General features: G+C 49.0%; 1 protein-coding gene across 3 annotated transcripts in view; it reads left to right on the top strand.

Annotated features, from left to right (window-relative positions):
* Positions 1–20439, top strand: part of ARHGAP32 (Rho GTPase activating protein 32) — a 121071-nt gene extending 100632 nt beyond the window's left edge. For all 3 annotated transcript variants that reach the window (XM_079762476.1, XM_079762475.1, XM_079762477.1), the window contains 11 exons: positions 1573–1675; positions 3030–3174; positions 3641–3723; positions 4987–5094; positions 5522–5667; positions 6492–6687; positions 7774–7919; positions 8562–8633; positions 10660–11559; positions 12217–13178; positions 14375–20439. In XM_079762476.1, the coding sequence (XP_079618602.1) occupies positions 1573–1675; positions 3030–3174; positions 3641–3723; positions 4987–5094; positions 5522–5667; positions 6492–6687; positions 7774–7919; positions 8562–8633; positions 10660–11559; positions 12217–13178; positions 14375–16651 (5138 nt within the window). In that variant the 3' untranslated portion in view covers positions 16652–20439. The remainder of the gene's footprint in view (positions 1–1572; positions 1676–3029; positions 3175–3640; positions 3724–4986; positions 5095–5521; positions 5668–6491; positions 6688–7773; positions 7920–8561; positions 8634–10659; positions 11560–12216; positions 13179–14374) is intronic.
* Positions 20440–20697: the final 258 nt, after the last annotated feature.

Raw genomic sequence — 20697 nt, 5'->3', positions numbered from 1 at the left:
TCGTATAGGACTTGTTTTATTTGTTGCACATATCTGAAACTGAATTTCCTTACAATGAAATTTCAAGTGAGATTTCTTTAAACAAAAAAGCAAGACCTTTGTAGGAAACTCGGTAAAATGATATTTGGCACAAAATATAAAATCTATTTTAAAACTCAAGGTGAGGAAACTCTGTAGTCTGAACTTATTTCTGTTTTTTCCCCAGCTATTTTTTACAATAGTTAAAAACAAACAAACGGATTTTATAATCAGAGCACACTGGAGGGGGGGGGGGGCGGGGAACAAACAAACAAGGTCCAAATAACCTGAAATTAATTCCTTAGTTAATAATATTTTCCCAACAAAAATTCACGATGCACTTTCTAATGACGCCGCACAGATGCTGTTGGCCTGGGAGCCGCCACCCCGAGATGAAACGACTTTTTCATAGGATTTCCGTGAGAATTAAGTGAGGGTGTCCATTATAAAGCATGTAGCCTGGCACATACTGCATGTTCAATAATATAGCTGCTTAAAAACTCATTTAAAGCTAAGGAGCTTGTTTGAAATGTAGGTTATAGGATCTGACAATTTAAAAGGTAGAATGCAGGAAGGACAACAGAAGGCAGGAAAACCAAGGAAAAGTCTGCAGTTATAATCATGATGGACAGCAAGTCCTGGAATAGCATCATTTCTTTCAGCAGCATTTTGTTATAATGTGGGTGAGATGCGGTGTAAGAACTCTTGTTTGGATCAGTCAGCCTATGGTGAAACTGATTCCATTACATGTCATTTCACTTAAAATTTCAGAACCCTTAACAACGTTAAGTGAGGACTTACTGTATACTATACATGCAATACGCTACCTAAAAGTATCTTTTTAAATATCATTTCATTCAACACTCCTGAGTGTTTCATCCCTAGTATAGTCATTCTTTGCAAATAGTGTTCGTCCAAGCACTTCTTTTCGGGGATTTGAACTAATACTGTCAAATGAAAGATACTAAAAATGTACCAGTCTGTATTACAAAACAAAGTTAAAATTTCAGCTGTTGTACATTTTTGAATGGTTATAAAAAAAACTTTATCATATAGTTTTGAACGTCCTTTTTTTAGAGTATAGGCCCCGAATAGTTGGCCATTTGTGTCAGATATTCAGGGAAGTAACCAGACAGTCCCCATCTTTTCTTTCTACTTATTGTTGGGGTGCCCTTTATAAGGAGCTGATAATATTAAGTCAAAAGGTCAGTAGTACTTATAATGTAAAGATAGGCAGGAAATTAAGGTCTTATCTACTTGAAATTGCCTCGACCTTTGCATTATGTTGGTGTTTTGTTTATTAGATGAAATTAGAATTAGCATGAACTATGAAAAGATAAACTCTCTTAAAAGTGAAAAATGGCAATTATCTGTTGAGACGTGAGATTAAGCAAACATGCCCTCTTCATTTTTTGTAGATTAAAATTCCACCCCTATCACTTTAACTCGAAAATTTTATTTTGCTGATGAGAACTAAGATATTCTCATTTTCTGGTGACTTTGTTTCCGCGGAGTCCTCCCAATCTAACCCACGTCTTTGCAATTACTCTTCAGTCCCCCAGGTTCTTCAGAGCTGCACGGCGTTCATCGAGAGATATGGCATTGTGGACGGAATATATCGCCTCTCTGGCGTTGCCTCCAATATCCAGAGGCTACGGTAAAACCTCCTGTGGCTTTTCCTTTTTCGTTCCTATTGTAATTCATTCAAATTAAATTATTTCAGAATTAAGTCTCTTACATTGATAACCATAATTCAGTAAGATAGTTTAGAAAAAATAGACAATACTAAACATACTGTTCTCTGTGTATATTTTCCTATATGCCATTTCAGAACACCATGTCCCCTTCACCTTGTCAGTCCTTGTATGTTTTCCCTTTACAATAGTTGATGACTTTAGCTATTGAACTTGAACCCATGACAACCATGACAGATGAAGTTTACATTATCTGAATAGAATTAATAGGATTAATAGAATCAGTCTTTCATTCCTAATTAAAATTGATGAGGGAAATGTTCTCATCTCCTTGGATACCTGTTCCGTATTCTATGCTTAGATATGCACGGGTTATGTATTTCACATCCTCTCTCATTATCTTCCCAGACAAACATCATGGTGTCCTTTACACCAGCAATAGAGATTTTATTTTTGCTCAATCTCTTCGCTTCTGGTCTATTCTGAATGTGTTATTTTTCTTTAATTTTCACTGTGGTGCATGGAAATTGCCGTTTACTCTGTAGGAGTTTTAACATCCTAATTGACTGCAGAGCTCACATCTATTTTCAGGAATACGTATGGAAAGTACTTCACCTGATTCTGGTACAAAGGACAGCTTCAGTCTTTACTTTCATGTGCAGCAAACCTCATATTCACTAATAAGTCCACAAACACTAATCCTCTGGGTTAATGAGTGGTCTCGTGCCTATAGATTAATATTAATTAACCTCCTGGAGAGTGAGCGTAACCTGCCCTCGCTTTCTGAACACAAACTTTATTCCATAAAATCGGTGCTATAGATTTTACCTTCTGTTACAATGTGGTATTGGCTGGGGATTGGTTGATATTGTCTCTGGCTTCCTTATCCATCTTTAATAAACCACTCCTGGGCCATACTTCCTGTAGCTGAGGGGTTTCCGGCACGGTTATTCATGGACCAGCTGCCACTCATTCCTAGTCTCCAGAATTGCCGAAATATCACATATTCAAACCATGAGGAATTGAGTCCTGTTTTTAGATCTGTGTATTAAAAGCTGCTCATATGCATTTCAGAGATTGTTGTCCATCTTAATATTAAAGCTACGCCCTTAATTTTCACATAGAAAAACACGTATGATCAAACATCCAATTACTGCTGGAAAAAAACATTAATTCACTGAGGTAAAAATAATCAATTCACATTTGTCCATACATTTATATTTATTTGTCTATATATTTTATTTGGGTCTGTGCTTTCCCAAATATTCTTGCTTTTCCTTTAATAAAATAGTTTTGTCACTCTGCTGTTTTTGTTAGCCATGAATTTGACTCTGAACATGTCCCCGACTTGACAAAAGAACCCTACGTTCAGGACATCCATTCCGTGGGCTCCCTGTGCAAGCTGTATTTCCGAGAGCTCCCAAACCCTCTGCTCACCTACCAGCTGTATGAGAAATTTTCAGTGAGTACCAGTCTCTTTTAAATCAAGTCCTGTTTGGAGTTTTGTTCAAAATGTGTAAAAATGGTTTGGGCCAGGTAAGAAAAAGTTCCATGCCTAAAATGACTCCTTTAAAGGAAAAAACAAACAACAACAACAACAACAAACCAGTCATTGCTAGCTGGTTTCTAGTTTTGGCAGATTTCACATTGTCATTCTTTTAGTTTCTGACTTTGAACCACTACTCTTATCACACTTAATGTTGGTGACCATAAAGTTTTTTAAAAAATTATCTTTTAATAGATTTCAATGTCCACCTAGTGTGGGGGAAGTTTACTTCCTTGATGTTACATGATGTTTCCTCATCGCTCAGCACCCAAGAGTAGATAGAATGATTTATCTGAGAGTGAAAAAAGCTAAATTGTAAGTGAAGAACTTTGATTTTTACCAACCAAGTCCACTGGTTGATGTCGCATTACGATGGTTGCAGGACGCTGTCTCAGCAGCGACAGATGAAGAAAGGCTGATCAAGATTCATGACGTCATCCAGCAGCTGCCCCCGCCACACTACAGGTAAACCCCATGCAGAATTCCAGCCACGTGTTTTCATCCTATGGGCTTCTGACTGGTTAAATTTTCTTGGACTTGCAACTATTTATTTATTATTTACATTTTTCTATTTTTATTGATTTCAGAGAGGGAGAAAGAGAGGGAAACATGCATGATGAGAGTAAATCATTGATTGCCTGCTCTTGCACACCCCACTGGGGATTGAGCCTGCAACCCGGGCATGTGCCCTGACTGTGACCTCCTGGTTCACAGAGCAAAGCTCAACCACTGAGCCACGCCATTTGTCCATACATTTATATTTATTTATCTGTGTACCCCCTAGGGCCTGGCACAGTCCTTGGCATGCAATAGGCTTTAATGAATGTTGGATGAACGAATGCATGAATGAGCAAATGGATGGTTGACTAAACCTGTTTCTTTGTGTGTGTGTTTTGCGACACTGAGAAATACTGCTGAAGGTACTGGGATGTCTGGCCACAAGTGTGCAGACTTGTGAATTGCTTGAATCCAAAATACGGACTCACTGCTGGGTGTCTGTTTGCTGGTTTCCTTTTTGCACCCCTCCTTTTTTTAAAAAAATAAATATGTTTTTATTGATTTCAGAGAGGAAGGGAGAGGGAGAGAGAGATAGAAACATCAATGATGAGAGGAAATCATTGATCGGCTGCCTCCTGCCCACCCCACCCTGGATTTGAGCCCATAACCTGGGCATGTGCCCTGACCGGGAATCAAACCATGACCTCCTGGCTCATAGGTCAACACATCCACTGAGCCACGCTGGAGTTCAAAATGTGTGCAAGCCACACAGAGTGTGTCTGCTGCAACTAGAGCAGCATAACTTCACGGAATCGTTTGTCTAGAAGCTGGAGGGGAGGGGAGGGTTCATGTCCTTGGTGTCTTCAAACCAGGTGTCTGGAAGCAGGAGCAAATACTGCTAAAGGTGTGTGTTTTTTTTTTTTTAAATTCAGGCTGTTTCCTCAGAGCCAGTCCTGTCAGAAGCTTGTTTCTTGCCTTAGACGTTTTCCGCAGTATTCAGTAGATGTGGTTATTATACCTAGGTATAAAATTCTAATTTACTAATCTTCTGACAGTTCTGTGGTAATAATATTTAATCCTAGTAAGCAGCACATGATTTGCTGGGGTTTGTATGGTTCTTTTTCCATTTTGCCATTGAAACTTATGAGTCCGTAGAGTTTTTATGCTCTGTACTGCTCCATGATGGGTTTTATCGTTGTTGTTGTTAATGTGTTGTGTTTCGTTTTCCAGGACACTGGAGTTCCTCATGAGACACTTGTCACTTCTAGCTGACTATTGTTCCATCACAAATATGCATGCAAAAAACCTAGCAATTGTTTGGGCTCCCAACCTGCTCAGGTAAGTTGCATTTGACATTTGACCTTAAGTAGATCCAGTCACCTTGGAGAATCTTAATTCATCAGTGTTCCTTAAGGACACCCTGTTCAAGTAAAACTGATCTGTTGTTTTCTTGTGCAACTCCCCAAAACAGGCCAGTGGCACTTAGCCGAGGCCAGTGAAAGTATTTTTCTTCCTCTGATTGGTGTGGGATTTACCAAAGGACTTGTATGCATGCATACTAACTAGTATAAGCATAACCAATGGACACAGACACCAGGGGGGTGAGGGCATGAGTGGGGAGGTGGGGAGCAAGGGGCGGATAAAGACACATATGTAATGCCTTAATCAATAAAGAAAATTAAAAAAAAAAGGATTTACATGTTTAAAAAAATGCCCTTTAAGACTGCTATGTCTGACGCTGATGGCGATCTTATCTGCCCCACAGATCAAAACAGATCGAGTCCGCCTGCTTCAGCGGCACGGCGGCCTTCATGGAAGTGAGGATTCAGTCTGTGGTCGTCGAGTTCATCCTCAACCACGTGGACGTCCTCTTCAGTGGGAAAATCAGCGAGGTCATTCAGGAAGGGGCAGGTGCGGCTCGGCCAGAGTGCGTTCCTGGCAGGAACGTGCACCTACACTTCTAGAGCCATGGAAACTGCATTTCTGTTTTTTTTTTTTTAATATGTATTTTTATTCATTTCAGAGAGGAAGGGAGATGGAGAGAGATAGAAACATCAATGATGAGAGAGAATCATTGATAGGCTGCCTCCTCATGCCTCCTCATGCCCCCCACTGGGGATCGAGCCCACAACCCGGGACCCTTCAGTCCGCAGGCTGACCTATCCACTGAGCCAAACCAGCTAGGGTGAAACCTGCATTTTTTAATCTCAGTTTCATGATTCTGTTTTTGGTAGAAAGCAGCTAATTTATGGCTTTTTCCCCAAAATGCACAATTTAACAGTTATTTTGTGGGTACTTTGTTAATGCTACATATTAGACCTTTTGTGAGTTACGTTCACGACACATTAAAAAATATGCCGTGTTATTTATTATTGGTGGATGTAAAGGTGTAAGATGGAGCAGCAGCAGAAAAATTCTTTCCAGAACTAAAAATACTGGGTGATACCAGGCAAGGCCTTAAGAAAGGAAAATAGTTACATTACTTAAGAATTCTAAGTGTGTGTGTGTGTCACCTTCTATTCCTAACAATCTGGTATGTCACCTTCTATTCCTCACTTACTATAAAGCCCTATTATTTTTACCATTTAAAAAAACGGAATGAAGAAAATTTGAAACAAGACAGATAGGTAGGTAGATGGATGGATAGACAGATAAGCAGATTGGGATCCACACACACACATTTATATTTTTCCCCCAGGCAGAAACGTTTGACTATTTTGTTTTTCTTTCCAAAGCTTCTCTCTCCAGGCCCAAGTCCCTGCTGATTTCCTCTCCATCCACCAAGCTGCTGACATTGGAGGAAGCCCAGGCAAGAACCCAAGCTCAGATCAGTTCTCCGCTTGTGACTGAAAACAAATACATTGAAGTAGGAGAAGGACCTGCTGCGCTACAGGGGAAATTTCACACCATCATCGATTTCCCGCTTGAAAGGTAGCGTTCATTAAGTCCTCGTCAGTGTGATTTCATGGTGTGTGATCTCTTGGTTTTACCTTTGCCTTTGTATTTTCCTATCCCTCTATTCCTGCATTGGATCCGGGCCAGTCCCAGGCAATCCTGTGCTCTTCTGGCTGTGGGTGAGACTTCCTAGGGAGTGAGAGGCGTGTTTCTCGAGAAGCCTGGCAACACCACGTCGTTTTAAAAAGAAGAGAGTCCGTTGTACGGGAAAAATTGTTAGGAAAAATGATACAGGTCGTTGACTAGTTTTATAATAATTAAGGCAGTTCACTAAGCGGCTCAGTGTCGTAACTTCCTTAGGTGTGAAACGAGAATGTAGTACCTGCCTCATATGCTTGTATCTCATTTAAGTGAGGTATTACCTAGAAGGCAGCACGGTGCCTGGCATTCCATAGATGTCCATTACTATCCTTTTTTTAATTTTTTTTTTTTATTTTATTGATTTTTTTTTTTTTTTTTTTTTTTTTACAGAGAGGAAAGGAGAGGGATAGAGAGTTAGAAACATCGATGAGAGAGAAACATCGATCAGCTGCCTCCTGCACACCCCCTACTGGGGATGTGCCCGCAACCAAGGTACACGCCCCTGACCAGAATTGAACCTGGGACCCTTCAGTCCGCAGGCTGACGCTCTATCCACTGAGCCAAACTGGTTAGGGCGTCAGTTACTATTCTTAATCCTTTTCTTTGTTTTTGGCTTCAATCACTTTACTCAGACCTAAAATCATTTTCCTTAGCTCTAGTTTTGGAGTTTTAATACTTCCTATTCCCAAATATGTCTTACTCTTGCTTATTTCCCAGATTGCCAGGGTAGTTCTAAGTGTGGCAGTCTGTGTGAAAACACCCCTGTGAAACTAATCGCTAGTATGGAAAGCCATGCAGTCAGTTCCCATTCCAAGCTCAGCTGCACCGCACGGCTGGCTGCCCTGAGGCGTGTGCCGTGTGACGGTGGGTGTGCATTCAGCTGTGCTCTCCTGGCTCTGGTTCTTCCCATCACTTGTTCCTTTTCTCTGAGTAAAGAGAGCCCCTTGGATATCTCAATGCGGAAGTGTTTCTCTCTCGTAGGAGGAGGCCTCAGAACAAAATGAAAAAGTCCCCTGTGGGCAGCTGGCGCTCCTTCTTCAACTTGGGGAAATCGTCGTCCGTTTCCAAGCGGAAGCTGCAGCGCAATGAGAGTGAGCCCTCGGAGATGAAGGCCATGGCTCTGAAAGGTCAGTGCCCCTCCCCGTCCCTGTCCCCGTGCTGCGCCGAGGGCAGCCGGCCCGCCGACAGGTCACTTCCTCCTGCTGCCGTGGCGTCTCTTTTCTGTCTCTGAACCCGTACTCGGCACGCTCCAATAGGATATGCTGTCTGCTGGAGGGTACAGTCCGAGGTCACGGTGTCAGCAGGGCCGGGTGTAGGTGTGAACCCTGCCTCGCCTCTTCCAGCTTCCGGTGTCACGGCATCCCTTGGCTTGTGGTGGCATCCCTCCAGTCTCCGCCTCAGTCTTCAGAGGGCACTTTCCTCTGTCTCTCTGTGTCTGCTCTTCTTAAAGGGACACCACGCCAGTCATCAGGTTTAGGACCCACCCTCAATCCAGTATGGCATCACACTCCTCTTTAGGAACTATAAAAGGAGGATGTTTTTAAATGCATCTCTATCCTCAAGTTTGTAATCCTTTAGAAAAGAGATCTTTCCTATAGGCAACCACTTGAGAACAGCAATACATTATGCAGCACAATGCTGACTTGAGTGTGGTTGTCAAAATGTACAGCTGACCACTCTTGGACGTGTAAGTAGGTGTAGAGAAAAACACTGCTCCTTTTCACCGTCACAGTGACTAACACTCGCATTGTTTGGTTTTGATTCTGAAGGTGGCAGGGCAGAGGGAACCCTCCGATCCGCTAAGAGTGAAGAGTCTCTTACTTCTCTCCATGCAGTCGATGGTAAGAGGAAAAGCACCCGTCGTTTTATTCTATATTTCAGAAAAGAACATAACAAGCAAGTATATTTCATAAACACATGCTTAACAAAGAGGCCACAGAGCATCACTTCTTAAGAATACTAGTATCTATTTAGTGTTTTCCATTGATGTTTTAATATAGTACCAGTCTCTAATTTCTTCACTTTTGACATAATTGCTATTCAATTTGCATGAGAATGGGTGAATCGGTTTAAGTTAACCATTTATACTTATTAATGCCCAGTGAAAAATTATATTAGCATTTCTTAGTTTTCACAATGAGAGCACAGTGTTACCAAGGATAAACTTAAGCAGTTTTGATATGCAGACTAGAAGACTTTTGTCTTGAAAATGGCTAACTTAATGTTAAATTTCATAGATCAGATTGGTTATGGAGGATAATCTTATCAGGAGGAGGCAGCATAAAGTGAATCTGCTTAAAATGGGGACTGGAGTTGTATGCTAAATGCAGAAAGGGTTGATTGTAACTGAAAAAGCAAAACTAAAAGGTTATGAAAATAAGTTTTAGCTCCTGTCTAAAGTCGGGTTCTAGTTGCCACTGATTTTCAGAATGAACAAAGCACTACTTCATTGTTGACTTGGAGGGAAATAAAACTCCTTTGACAAAACCATGTAATAATGGCAAGTAGGACGTCCTTGACGTCATCTTTGGCTTCTAATCCGTTAGAACAGAGTTTGTGAAGAAGGTGGCAGGAGGTAAAGAAGGCCCTTTGGCGACAGTAATCAAGAGCCACCCTGATTGCCCAGGGATTTTCCTTTGTCTGTTGCTGTTCAATTCGTGCTCTTTGGAAGTATCCTGGGATGTCCTCCTGACTGTTCTAACGGCACCTCCTCATGGCCAGTGACTGTGCTGTGATTCATGCCACTGTAGTTGGGTGTCCCACATCTTGTGGGTTTTCCAGGATTTTCCACTTCACTTTAGTCAAGAGAATGCTTCACAAAGTAGTGTAGTGGGCTGGGTAGACGCGAGCATTAAGCGGAAGATAATATTCAAGGAGGGATTCATTTTACACGTGGCCAGTGCATTAGTGAGTGTTTTTATTGAGACAGTTTCTGCCTCTCGGTGGTGCATTTTCACTCCGGCAGCTCTCACCATTGTAATCCACTGCTGAGATAGAGGCCTCCTGCCGGGAGGGTGCTTGGCACTGGCATCAAACTGTGTGATTTGCAAAGGCCTCCACCACTTTCGAGGACTGACTGCCTGAGAGACTTAGAGCCTGCTCTGAAGGGGGGAAAAAGGAAATTATTTTTGTTTAAGTATCTGAAAGGAATCCCTTACTAAATAGATGCTAATACTTTATAGGATTGTAGAGATTTTTTAAACTGAGAAATTTGGGGGTTATGAGGATTTTTCCCACTAAAAACAAAACGAAAACCTCTTTTGCTGCTGTATATCCAAAGTACTATTTAAAGTGAATGATTCCACCCGGCCGGTGTGGTTCAGTGGTTGAACATTGACCTAGGAACCAGGAGGTCACGGTTCGATTCCCTGTCAGGGCCACATACCCGGGTTTCAGGCTTGATCCCCAGTAGTGGGCGTGCAGGAGGCAGCCCATCAACTCATTATTAACGTTTCTATCTCTCCCTTCCCTTTTGAAATCCATAAAATAAATTTTAAAAATAAATAATAAAAATAAAGTGATTGATTTTGTCTCACAAGTCATGTGTGAGGTCAGTGATAAAATAAGACAAAAAGAAATAAAAAAAACTTGCCGAAAGTCACAACCAAAGTCATTGTTGGACGAGGGGTACAACCTGGCATCTCCGAGTCCTTTTCCGATAGAAATCGACAGCTGCTGCCTTCCCCCTCCCATCACGTCAGAGGTGCGTGTTCTTAGCATTTGGCTTGGGAGCCCCGTCTGGGAGCCCCAAGAGACAGTTACCTGTAAGAATGGAAGTGCCCTTTCCCGTCCCCGTGTGTCCTCGGCAGGTGACGGTGGGGGTGCCCCTGTGACGTGCACACTGAGAGACTGTTGTCTGTTCACCAGGTGACTCCAAGCTGTTCCGGCCCCGGAGGCCGCGATCCAGCAGCGACGCCCTGAGCGCCTCTTTCAACGGAGAAATGCTGGGGAACCGCTGTAACTCCTACGACAACCTGCCCCACGACAACGAGAGCGAGGACGACGTGGGGCTGCTCCACATCCCCGCCCTGGTGTCTCCGCCTTCGGCCGAGGACGTGGACCTGAGCCCGCCGGACATGGGCGTGGCCAGCCTGGACTTCGACCCCATGTCGTTTCAGTGCAGCCCCCCGAAGGCCGAGGCCGAGGGCCCCGAGAGCGGCGCGGCCTTCTTAGACTCCCCCACGGGACACCCCAAGGATAAACCAAGTGCAAGTAAAAAGGACCCGGAAGCCGGCGGCAGCCGGGCCCAGACCCCGGGGAGCACTGCCAGCTCTGAGCCCGTGTCGCCTCTGCGGGAGACCCCGAGCCCCTTCTTCACCCTGGACTTGAGCCCGAGCGAAGAGAAATCCGCCAAGCCAGCCTCCTTCACGGAGAAGGTCGTCTACGCGTTCTCGCCGAATATCGGACGGAAGCTAAGCAAATCCCCTTCGATGAACATATCCGAGCCCATTTCAGTGACCCTTCCCCCTCGGGTGTCAGAAGTCATCAGCGCGGCCTCCGCCACGGCCTCCACCTCGGCAGCCCAGACACGATCTCCTCCCACCTGGCACACGGGTGTCGACGAAAGCGCCGTCGGAACTAGATCCCCTCCCCAGGTAGGAAAGGTGAAGGCAGACGAGAAGGAGGCGCTGGAAGGATGCGAGCCCGGAGTCCAGCCCCCAGGCCTGGCGGCGGCCGCAGAAGCAGAGGTGCCGGCCAAGGAGAAGGAGGCGCCGTGCGTGTCCGACGGTCAGAGTAAGGCTGTACCTTCTGGACAGGCTCAGACAGGTACCGTTTGCTTTCCTCCACCCTTTCTTTAAGCTGAGCGGGATCTCCGTTTCCGTGTGCCGCCTGTGCCTTGTAAGGGAGAGATTCACTTCACACCTGCCCTTTAGTCCAAGAGAATGTGGTTCCGGGCGGTGCCGAGTGCTCCAAGCCTTACACTAAAATCAAACCGAACCCCCGAAGGGCCGGTGGTCCTGCGTCCGACTCCATAGAGTCCGCGGGCCTCTTTGGACAGTCAGAATCCATGGATATTTTTTTGCACAACTTCATAGCTCTTGATTCTGTTTTCTCTTCTCGTAAAATGCCTGTATTTTAGCCTTCCATGTTAACCAGCCAGCCTCCACCGGTAAAACCATCCTAAGCCATCTGCAAGCACGTGGAGCTTGTGTTCTAAGCCATCCTGCCTGAGCCACATGGGGGACCCGCTTGTTGTAGCAACTCCTGAGGAGGGCCAGGCCTCCCCCACTCTCGGTGTTAGTGTTCCTCCGAACCAGATGTTTCTACGGCAGATGTTGCATGTGGGACGGAAGATCGTGGATTGCCATTTTGACATGGAAGGCACCTATTTTTTTAGGGATCAAACGGGGAGTGTTGGCTTTCCGTATCTGGGATAACACAGCTGCCTTTTCACTCTCATTTTTTCTCCCAATTTCCCACCAGGAGCAGCTGCCCATGACCCCCCTCAGGAGGCCATTCCTGTCAGTTCAGTGTCTCTTATCCCACCGCCACCGCCTCCGAAAAACGTTGCCCGCCTGTTGGCGCTGGCGTTAGCCGAGTCCGCACAGCAAGCCTCCACCCAGTCGCTGAAGAGACCAGGCGCCTGCCAGTCTGCTCCTGTGAACCATGGAGACGTGGCAGGGGCTGCCGCCGAAGAGACCCTGCCTATTTACCGCCCTCACGTCACTCTGGACAAAGCCTATGTCCCAGCCGATGGGCCCGCAGAGCACTTTCTCCTCCCGAACCCCGCATCCGGGAGCTGCCAGCAGCTCCTGCCCGACCCGGCCGCCGCCCGGGACCAAGCCCGTTCCAGCGCCCCCGAGCCCGGGCAGCAGCCCCGCCAGGCCGACTTCCAGCCCCTTCCAGCCTGTGCATCGGGGGGCCCAGAACAGGCCAGCACCACTGCAGGCCCCTTAAGACACTCGAAGTCTGACGAGCACATCGGTTTCCCGGACGACCAGTCTGGGAAGACCACCGGGCCGACCGTCTCCTTTGCGGATCAGGACCAGACTCAAGTTCACTTCTACAGCGGAGATCAGCCGCCTTCTTATCTCGGTGCAAGTGTGGATAAGCCCCATCACCCCTCACAGCTTACTGACAAATCTCCCACACCCTCTCGAGACAAACCCTACCCTCCTTCCGGGTCTCCCGAGGAGCCTGTCAGCACGGCCAGCCTGGCTTACGTGGCTGTGGCCGCGGCTGCGGCTGACACCGTTGCCTGGGAAGCCAGCTGGGACTCGGTGGACCAGCCCACCGCCGCAGATTTTGCCGCCGCCACCCTTCAGCGTCCGCACAGAACCCACCGGCCCCTTCCCCCACCTCCTTCCCAGAGACCAGCAGAGCCGTTACCAGGCCTGGGGCAGGTACCAGCAGCCGCCTGCGTAGGATTAAATAATTCCCACAAGGTAAGAAGGCGGGGGGGGGGGGGGGGGGGGGGGCGAGTCAAGGAAAGGAAATGCACTTTTTGCAAAGGTCTGTCACTTTTCGGCAGGGTGTGTTATCTTGGAGTCAGGCACAGTATCTGTTTTCCAGTCCTCGGGCAGGTTTTCATGAAGCATTTCCCCTTGGAGGTTGGGATCTGCCTTTTCCTCGATGCTGGTTTTTCTCAGGAAGGAGCAGTTACACAATGACCGTGGCCTAACCGCGTCTGCCCGCTGCTGCCCCCCGCCAGCCAGCCTCTGGGTAGTTTCTTCAGAGCGATACCAGAGGTGATAGTCAGTGAGTCAGACGGGGCTTCGGGTATCTGGGCTGCGGTGGTTCTCCCGGCACCGGCACTGACTCATCGTGACCTCGGGCAAGTCATTGAACCTCACCCGCCGGTTATTCCCGTCTGCCCGATATAGGCGATATAGGCGCTTTAGTCTCAGGACGTGTGTAAGGCCTTCTGCCTTGCAGACTTCCTTAGAAGTGTGACGTTATTTTCTCAACACGAAGCAGCAGGTTCTGCAGTCCAGCGAGCACCCATTTTGATCAGAGAATGTTGTATGCAAAATGCTAAGGTTTCTTCCTAAAAAAATGCCCCAGGTGTTCTGTGATCACCTTGAACTATTGTCTAGTCTTCCGTGGAGGATGCTGTTTCTACATCTGCATCTCAAGGCGGGGTGTTTGCAGCCCTGGCCTCTGCGGCCACCCCAGGGCGGGTCGAAGGCGGGAGGGGGGGGGGTACCTGCTGGAGTTCAGTGCCCCCTGGGGCTTACAACGCCTCACTTCAAACATCTCTCCAGAGAGAACCCCCCTCTTCGTTTAGCAAAGTGTTCCTGCTGCTGGCGAGCCTGAGCTGGGCAGAGAGTCGGCATAGATTTTTAAGTGTGACTATTACTTGATTAAACCTCTGTTTTGGTCTGCACGTTAAGACAATGTCACAGGCAACCTCATCTCACATCTCAAACCCATCACCAGCTGGAACAGACCTCACGATGGTGCAGGCCGTTTCCCGGCTGTGGGGACAGGGTGCCTGCGGTTCTGGCCAGCGCGACCGCATGGCTGGGGACTTTCAGGCTGCTACCCGCACAGCCTCAGCTGTGAGTTACCCGTGTGCTGGTGCTGACTCCTCAGAGGGGAGCACGGAAGACAAACTCACGCTGTCCTCATTTTTCCGTAGGTCCCAGGAGTAGTTCCCACTCCGGAGAGGCCACCGGAACCCAGGGCCGCAGACGACCCTGCTCCCGGCCTTGTGGGTGACGGCGGGGCTGCCGCGCCGTGTCCCGCCTCTGCCCCCGCTGTGTGTCCTGCTGTCCAGCCGGGCCTCCCCGAAAAGCTGCGGGAAGGTCCCCGCGCGCCCCCACTGCACCTGCGTGCGGAGTCCGCCCCTGTACACGCCCCCTGCGGCTTCCCGGCCCCGGTGCCCCCCACCCGGACGATGGAGAGTAAAGTCGCGGCCGCCATCCACTGCAGCGGTGCGGAGGCGGCCGGCGGCGCCAGTTACCATCCCTTCGCCTCCGCCGCCTCGGCCGTCGGGGATGACGTCTTGCCTTTGCCACTTCCCGTCCCGCAGCCGAAGCACGCGCCTCAGAAAGCCACTTACTCCACCTTCGCGAGGCCCGATGTCACCCCTGAGCCCTTCGGTCCGGAAAACTGTGTGCATTTCAACGTGACTCCAAACTGCCAGTACCGCCCCCAGAGCGTGCCTCCCCATCACAGCAGCCTGGAGCCGCACCCCGCCTACGGGGCCCGGTCCGAGCCGCCCGCCGCCCTGGGCCCCCGTTACAACACCTACGTGGCCCCGGGCAGAAGCGCGTCGGGACACCACTCCAAGCCGTGCGGCCGGGTCGAGTATGTGTCTTCCCTGAGCTCATCTCTTCGGGGTGCTTGCTACCCAGAAGACATCCCCCCGTACCCCACCATCCGGAGGGTGCAGTCTCTCCACACCCCTCCGGCTGCCATGATCCGCTCTGTCCCCATCTCCCGGACGGAGGTTCCCCCCGACGACGAGCCGGCCTACTGCCCGAGGCCCCTGTACCAGTACAAGCCATACCCGGCCTCCCAGGCCCGCTCGGACTACCACGTCACGCAGCTGCAGCCTTACTTTGAGAACGGCCGGGTGCACTACCGGTACAGCCCCTACTCCAGCTCCTCCGGCTCCTACTACAGCCCCGACGGCGCCCTGTGCGACGTGGACGCCTACGGCACCGTGCAGCTGCGGCCCCTGCACCGCCTGCCCAGCCGCGACTTCGCCTTCCACAACCCCCGGCTGCAGGGCAAGAGCCTGTACGGGTACGGCGGGCTGCCGCCCCGGCCCCGGGCCACCCTGACCGGCTATTTCTCCGGTAACGACCACGGTGTCGTCAACATGCCCCCGGCCGCCGACGGGAAGCACGCTTACACCTCGTGGGACTTGGAGGACATGGAGAAGTACCGCATGCAGTCCATCCGCAGGGAGAGCCGGGCCCGGCAGAAGGTGAAGGGGCCCGTCATGTCGCAGTACGACAACATGAGCCCGGCCCTGCAGGACGAGCTGGGGGGCATCTATGTCATCCACCTGCGCAGCAAATCCGATCCTGGGAAAACTGGACTTCTCTCCGTGGCCGAGGGGAAGGAGGCCCAGCCCCCAGGGAAGGCCCTCAGCCCCGAGGGCGGCGACCCCTTCTACCGGAAGCACCCGGAGGCCGAGCTGGACAGGGCCCATCACCACGGCGGGCACGGCGGGCACGGCAACGGGCAGCCGGAGAAACCGTGCCTCCCGCAGAAGCAGAGCAGCCTCAGGAACCGCAAGCTCCACGACGCGGGCTGCGGCCTCCCCGAGCACAGGGCACACCAGGAAGCAAGCCATAGGCACCTGTGCGAGCCGAAAAACGGGCCCCCGCACCCCCAGGGAGCCGGCCACTTAGATTATGGGTCCAAAGGGAGTCCGGACGCCTGTGAGCCCGCCAGCTACCACAACTCTGGAGGGAAGTACATGACCGTGGGCCCCGAGTCTTTGCGACTGAACCACAAAGAGGCGAGGCTCTGCAAAGAGCTGGAGAGGCCTCGGGCCAGGCAGCCCCCCGCCCCCGACAAGCACCCCCGAGACTGCTACGCGGAGGAGGAGCCGCTGGGCCAGGCCTCGGTCCCACCCCCGAAGCCGGAGCGGAGTCACAGCCTGAAGCTCCATCACACCCAGAGCGGGGAGCGGGACCCCGGGGCGCTGTGCCAGTACCCCGCGCACGGCCGGCGCCAGGGCAGCCTGGCCACCATGTCCCAGTACGACAACCTGGAGGGCTACCACTCCCCGCCCCAGCTCCAGCGAGGAGGCTTCGCGGGAGGGGCCGTGGGGGCCTACCTGCCCCCTGGCTTCGCCCACCCACAGAGCAGGACCTACGCCACGGCGCTGGGGCAGGGCGCCTTCCTGCCCGCGGAGCTGTCCCTGCAGCACCCCGAAACCCAGGTCCATGCGGAGTGAGCCCCGAGAGCAATAGAGTTGAAGCAGCCTCTGCTGGACAGTGGACTGTTCTATTTTTTTTCATTAACCAAAAAGATTAAAAAAGAAAAGAAAAGAAAAGAAAAGAAAAGAAAAGAAAAGAAAAGAAAAAAAAGCTACAAACCCCCCCAACCACATTCAGAAACAAAACATAGTAAGAAAAATCAATCGCCACCTTTCTCCCCTTCCTGTTTCATTTCCGCCTCTAAGGACTCGCTTTGTCACTAGACGAGATCCGAGTGGCTGTAAAGCACGGTGTTGACAACCTGGTAGAGAGCCTGTCGCCACCTAGTGCGCATCTGTGAGAGCCGAGGACTGCCGGGACCTGCGTTTGGATGTGGCTTTGTCCTCCCTCGTGCCGGCTGTGTATCTCAGAGCGGCGGCCATCCGTTTCCTTTTGCATTCCTGCCGACGCGTCCGGGGCCCGCGTCGCTGGCTCAGGCTGGCACTCAGTTCCCACGTCATTCTCCCCGTCTCGTGTTAAATTCCAACTGAGAAAAAAACCCCTGATCCTTCAGCTTAGTCAGTTGAACCTTTAGCAGATTCTGACTAAAACACACAGGAAGTAAGAGTAAGCATTTAGTAAAGAGTCATCACAAAGAGTCAAACCATGTCGGCCCAGGCTGCCCCATGTCCTGCGCATCCTTATTTCTCACAGGCGTGTCTCTGCTCCGAGAACAGGCGCAGATCCCCGATCAGGCGCAGATCCCCATCAGGCGCAGATCCCCATCAGGCGCACATCCCCATCAGGCGCAGATCCCCATCAGGCTCAGGTCCCCATCAGGCTCAGATCCCCGGGGAAGAGATGGTCAAAGGCAGAAGCAGACATTCTCAGGCGGGCGCCAGGGGGCGCTGTTACCACCAGAGAGCGCTGTCCCTGCTTCCAGTGGCCCTCTGCCTTCAGTTTTCATTTCTCTTAAGGAGCGTTAGTGACTTGTAACCCCAGTAAGAAACATCTCACACCATTTGTTTCCCTAAAGCAACTTTTCCCACTAAAAATGAAAACAACCCCCAGCATGGTTTGACTAGCTAGACACGTAATTGATCATGACGGCAAACTTACACGTTAATTTTCTGTTTCTCAACTGGACTGCAGGTTTCCTGGGAATTCTTAAAAGTAGCTCTGTCGTCCCTGTTAGTAAACCTGCAATAGCCGTGTAGTCCCCAGCCCCGTTTCACCGTGGGCATTCCGGGCAGTTACGTGTCTGCCCTGAGGAATGGCGTGCCGTTTGCTCACTCCCTCTGCTATCACAGTCTACTGTAACTGCCATCGACACCAGCATTTCCGGTACCATTCTGATAACTCTGTGGGCGTGTTACACATGCCCCGCGCCCAGAACTTTCTTTTGAAAGTTGCACTCATTCCTGATTCGAGTTGGACCTCTAGCCCAACGCAATTCCATTTTCTCAGCTCACCCCCAGCGCGCGCGCCAGGCGAGCCAGGCAGTCCTGCCTTCACATGGACGCGTTTCGATTGTCATTTCATTCCAGGACTCTGAGTAACACTTGATTTTTATACATTCACACCTGGGGGCTTTCATTCCATTCACTGGATGGTCGCTGCTCTGGCTTTTTTAAAACTTGGAATTTACTTGTATTTAGAGCAAAGGAAGAAATCTTTTAAGAGGCTAAATTTATGCTGCTATTATTGCTGTGAATTTGTATAAAGATTAGGAGTCATGCCAGTTCCTTTTTTATTTAATAAAAACAAAAAAACACACACGTGTGATTGCATTTTAAGGGTTTATGTTTAGAAAAAGAAATAAAGTTTTAGGAATAACACATTTATTTATATGTGAAAATACTCGGTAAGGTTTTCCTTGGTTCCCCCAGAATTGATCAGAGGGATTCCGTCAGGATCCTGGTAGAAGAAACCCTGAGACCGATCTGTGAAGAGGCCTGTGGGCTGTGGGCTGTGGGCCTTCCCGTTAAAGGTGCAGACCCGGCTGGCCCCGCGTCGAGTTAGGCAACCTGGCAGGCTCCCGATTGGTACATGAACCTCGGGTGCCGTGACAGGAGTTTGGTCTTTGGTGAATAGACGGCACTGGTTTTATTTTATTTTTTACTTTAACCACCTTTTTATCAAGTAGGCAGCCCATTGCCCTTTGTTCTCCCCGGCAGCATGTGTTCTCCCCGGCAGCATGGCCATCGGAGAGAGCTGCTGTGACGAGGACATAGATGGCTTTAATGACAGTTTTTTTCCCCTCAGTATTTGGTAAAGTGTCATCCTGGTAAAACATTTCACACCGTTTGTTCTAAAGCAATATATATCTATTATTTTCAGTAAAAAGAAAAAGGATGTAGAAGGATGTGAGTCCAGAAGGGCGTGGCTGAAAAGTCCCCCATCCAGTCTTAATCCTCGTGGATTTGTGGGCACACGCATTGACTCCTGCGACCGAAGTCTTTTATAAACACGACGGTCAGTTCCTCAAAGCAGTTATTTTACTCACGTCCTATGGGCTCAGACATATCAGGTAAATATTTTGATTAGAGAAAAATGACTCAAATTACCGGTATGAGTGTGCAACGCGAACTCTAGGTCCAGTCCAGCGTTGTTTCACTTCCTGTGTGTAGAAACAGCCTTAACTTCGGAGTTTGTTATTTAAGGGACTTGGCCTGTGTCTTTCCCTTTCTAAGACCGTCGGGTAGAAATCGGATGGCAAATCACTGTGAGCCGGGTTACCTCAGCATTGGCCGCCTGTGCGACGTCCCACAGAGCGTGAAGAAGGATCATTCCTTTCCCGCGGTGGCGTGGAGCTGCCTTATGCATTCAACTCATATTTCTATTGGTATTTTCATAATCCCGTCTCCAGGTTTTACCTTTGGCAGGATCCTGATGCCACCGTGCATGGTTTGATCGAAATCAATATTCCCCGGGTAATTCCTCTTGGCCAGAGACATTGCTAACAGCCCCAGAGGTGCCATTCTCTTGTCACTAAATTTCATCTGAGCCTTATTGCTTCCTGTCTTCGGTTTCCTTTTAAAGCGCAACCCCTGGATGGCCCCACGGGGAGGCCTGCACATTTTTATAATGACAGAGAGCATTTTTAGAAAACGGTTCGGGTCAGGTTGAAAATTCTAGGACTCCTCTGTACAGGATGTGGAGGGGGTGGAGAGGCGGTTCGCACATCTGAGGTGGCAGTCGATGCACAGTGTGAATTTGGAATCTGCCGCTTCTGCTAACAGGAGCCTGCCTAGGCCACGTGTCTGTCCCCTGCCCTGCCCAGCACCCATCCACTATCGGCAAAGCGTTGTCTGAGCAGGGTGTGCAAGGAAGTGATGATGAAGGCAAGAGTATGTCAGGAGGTTACTTCCCAGGGGTTAGAGGCATGTGACTCTCAGCGCTGTGTGTGACGGAAACGCCAGGGACGGTGTGTTAACTGCGCACGACGCGCAGCGTGCGGGGGCTCTGCCGTGTCCGATCCGTACCGTTAAGTGTTCAGAGATTGAAATGGTTGTTTTACAGTTGAGATTCCGAGGTAGCAAAACCTGATTTTTCAACCATGGCCTGCATGAGAGAAGCATCCTAGGACGTCATAGACCCCACGTTTGAGTTCTTTCATTTTAATTTATATAGTGTTTTTTTTTATGTTTTAATATTTTTTGTGAACCCGTGTAAATTGTAAACTGCATATACGGCTTGTGTATTTTTGTAAATAGTTTTGTGATTTATTTCTCGATCCATATGTAAATATTTAGAGTCTCATTTCTTTAAAACTCATTTGAAGCTGAGTTGTGGGTTTGGGGTTTTGTTTGCTTCTTTGTTTTGGTTTGGGGGGGGGGGGGCGGGGCGGGGAGAGAAGGGCTTTTGTACTATGATAATCCAGACGGAGAATTCTGTGGTTTCAAGCAAATGTCCCACTTGAACGCAATTCAAATATCAACAAAACTATTTCAGGTTAAAACAGACTTCTTTGTGTGTGCTTCCTTTTTAACCCAATATGGATGATCACAAACTAGAGGGGGTGATTGACTGGGGTGATTAGTATTTAAATAACAGATTATTATTCTGAAGGGGCTTTTATTTG

Source organism: Cnephaeus nilssonii, assembly GCF_951640355.1.
Source record: "Cnephaeus nilssonii genome assembly, chromosome: 22".
Lineage (NCBI taxonomy): Eukaryota > Metazoa > Chordata > Mammalia > Chiroptera > Vespertilionidae > Cnephaeus > Cnephaeus nilssonii.
This window is presented reverse-complemented; position numbering and strand designations above follow the sequence as displayed.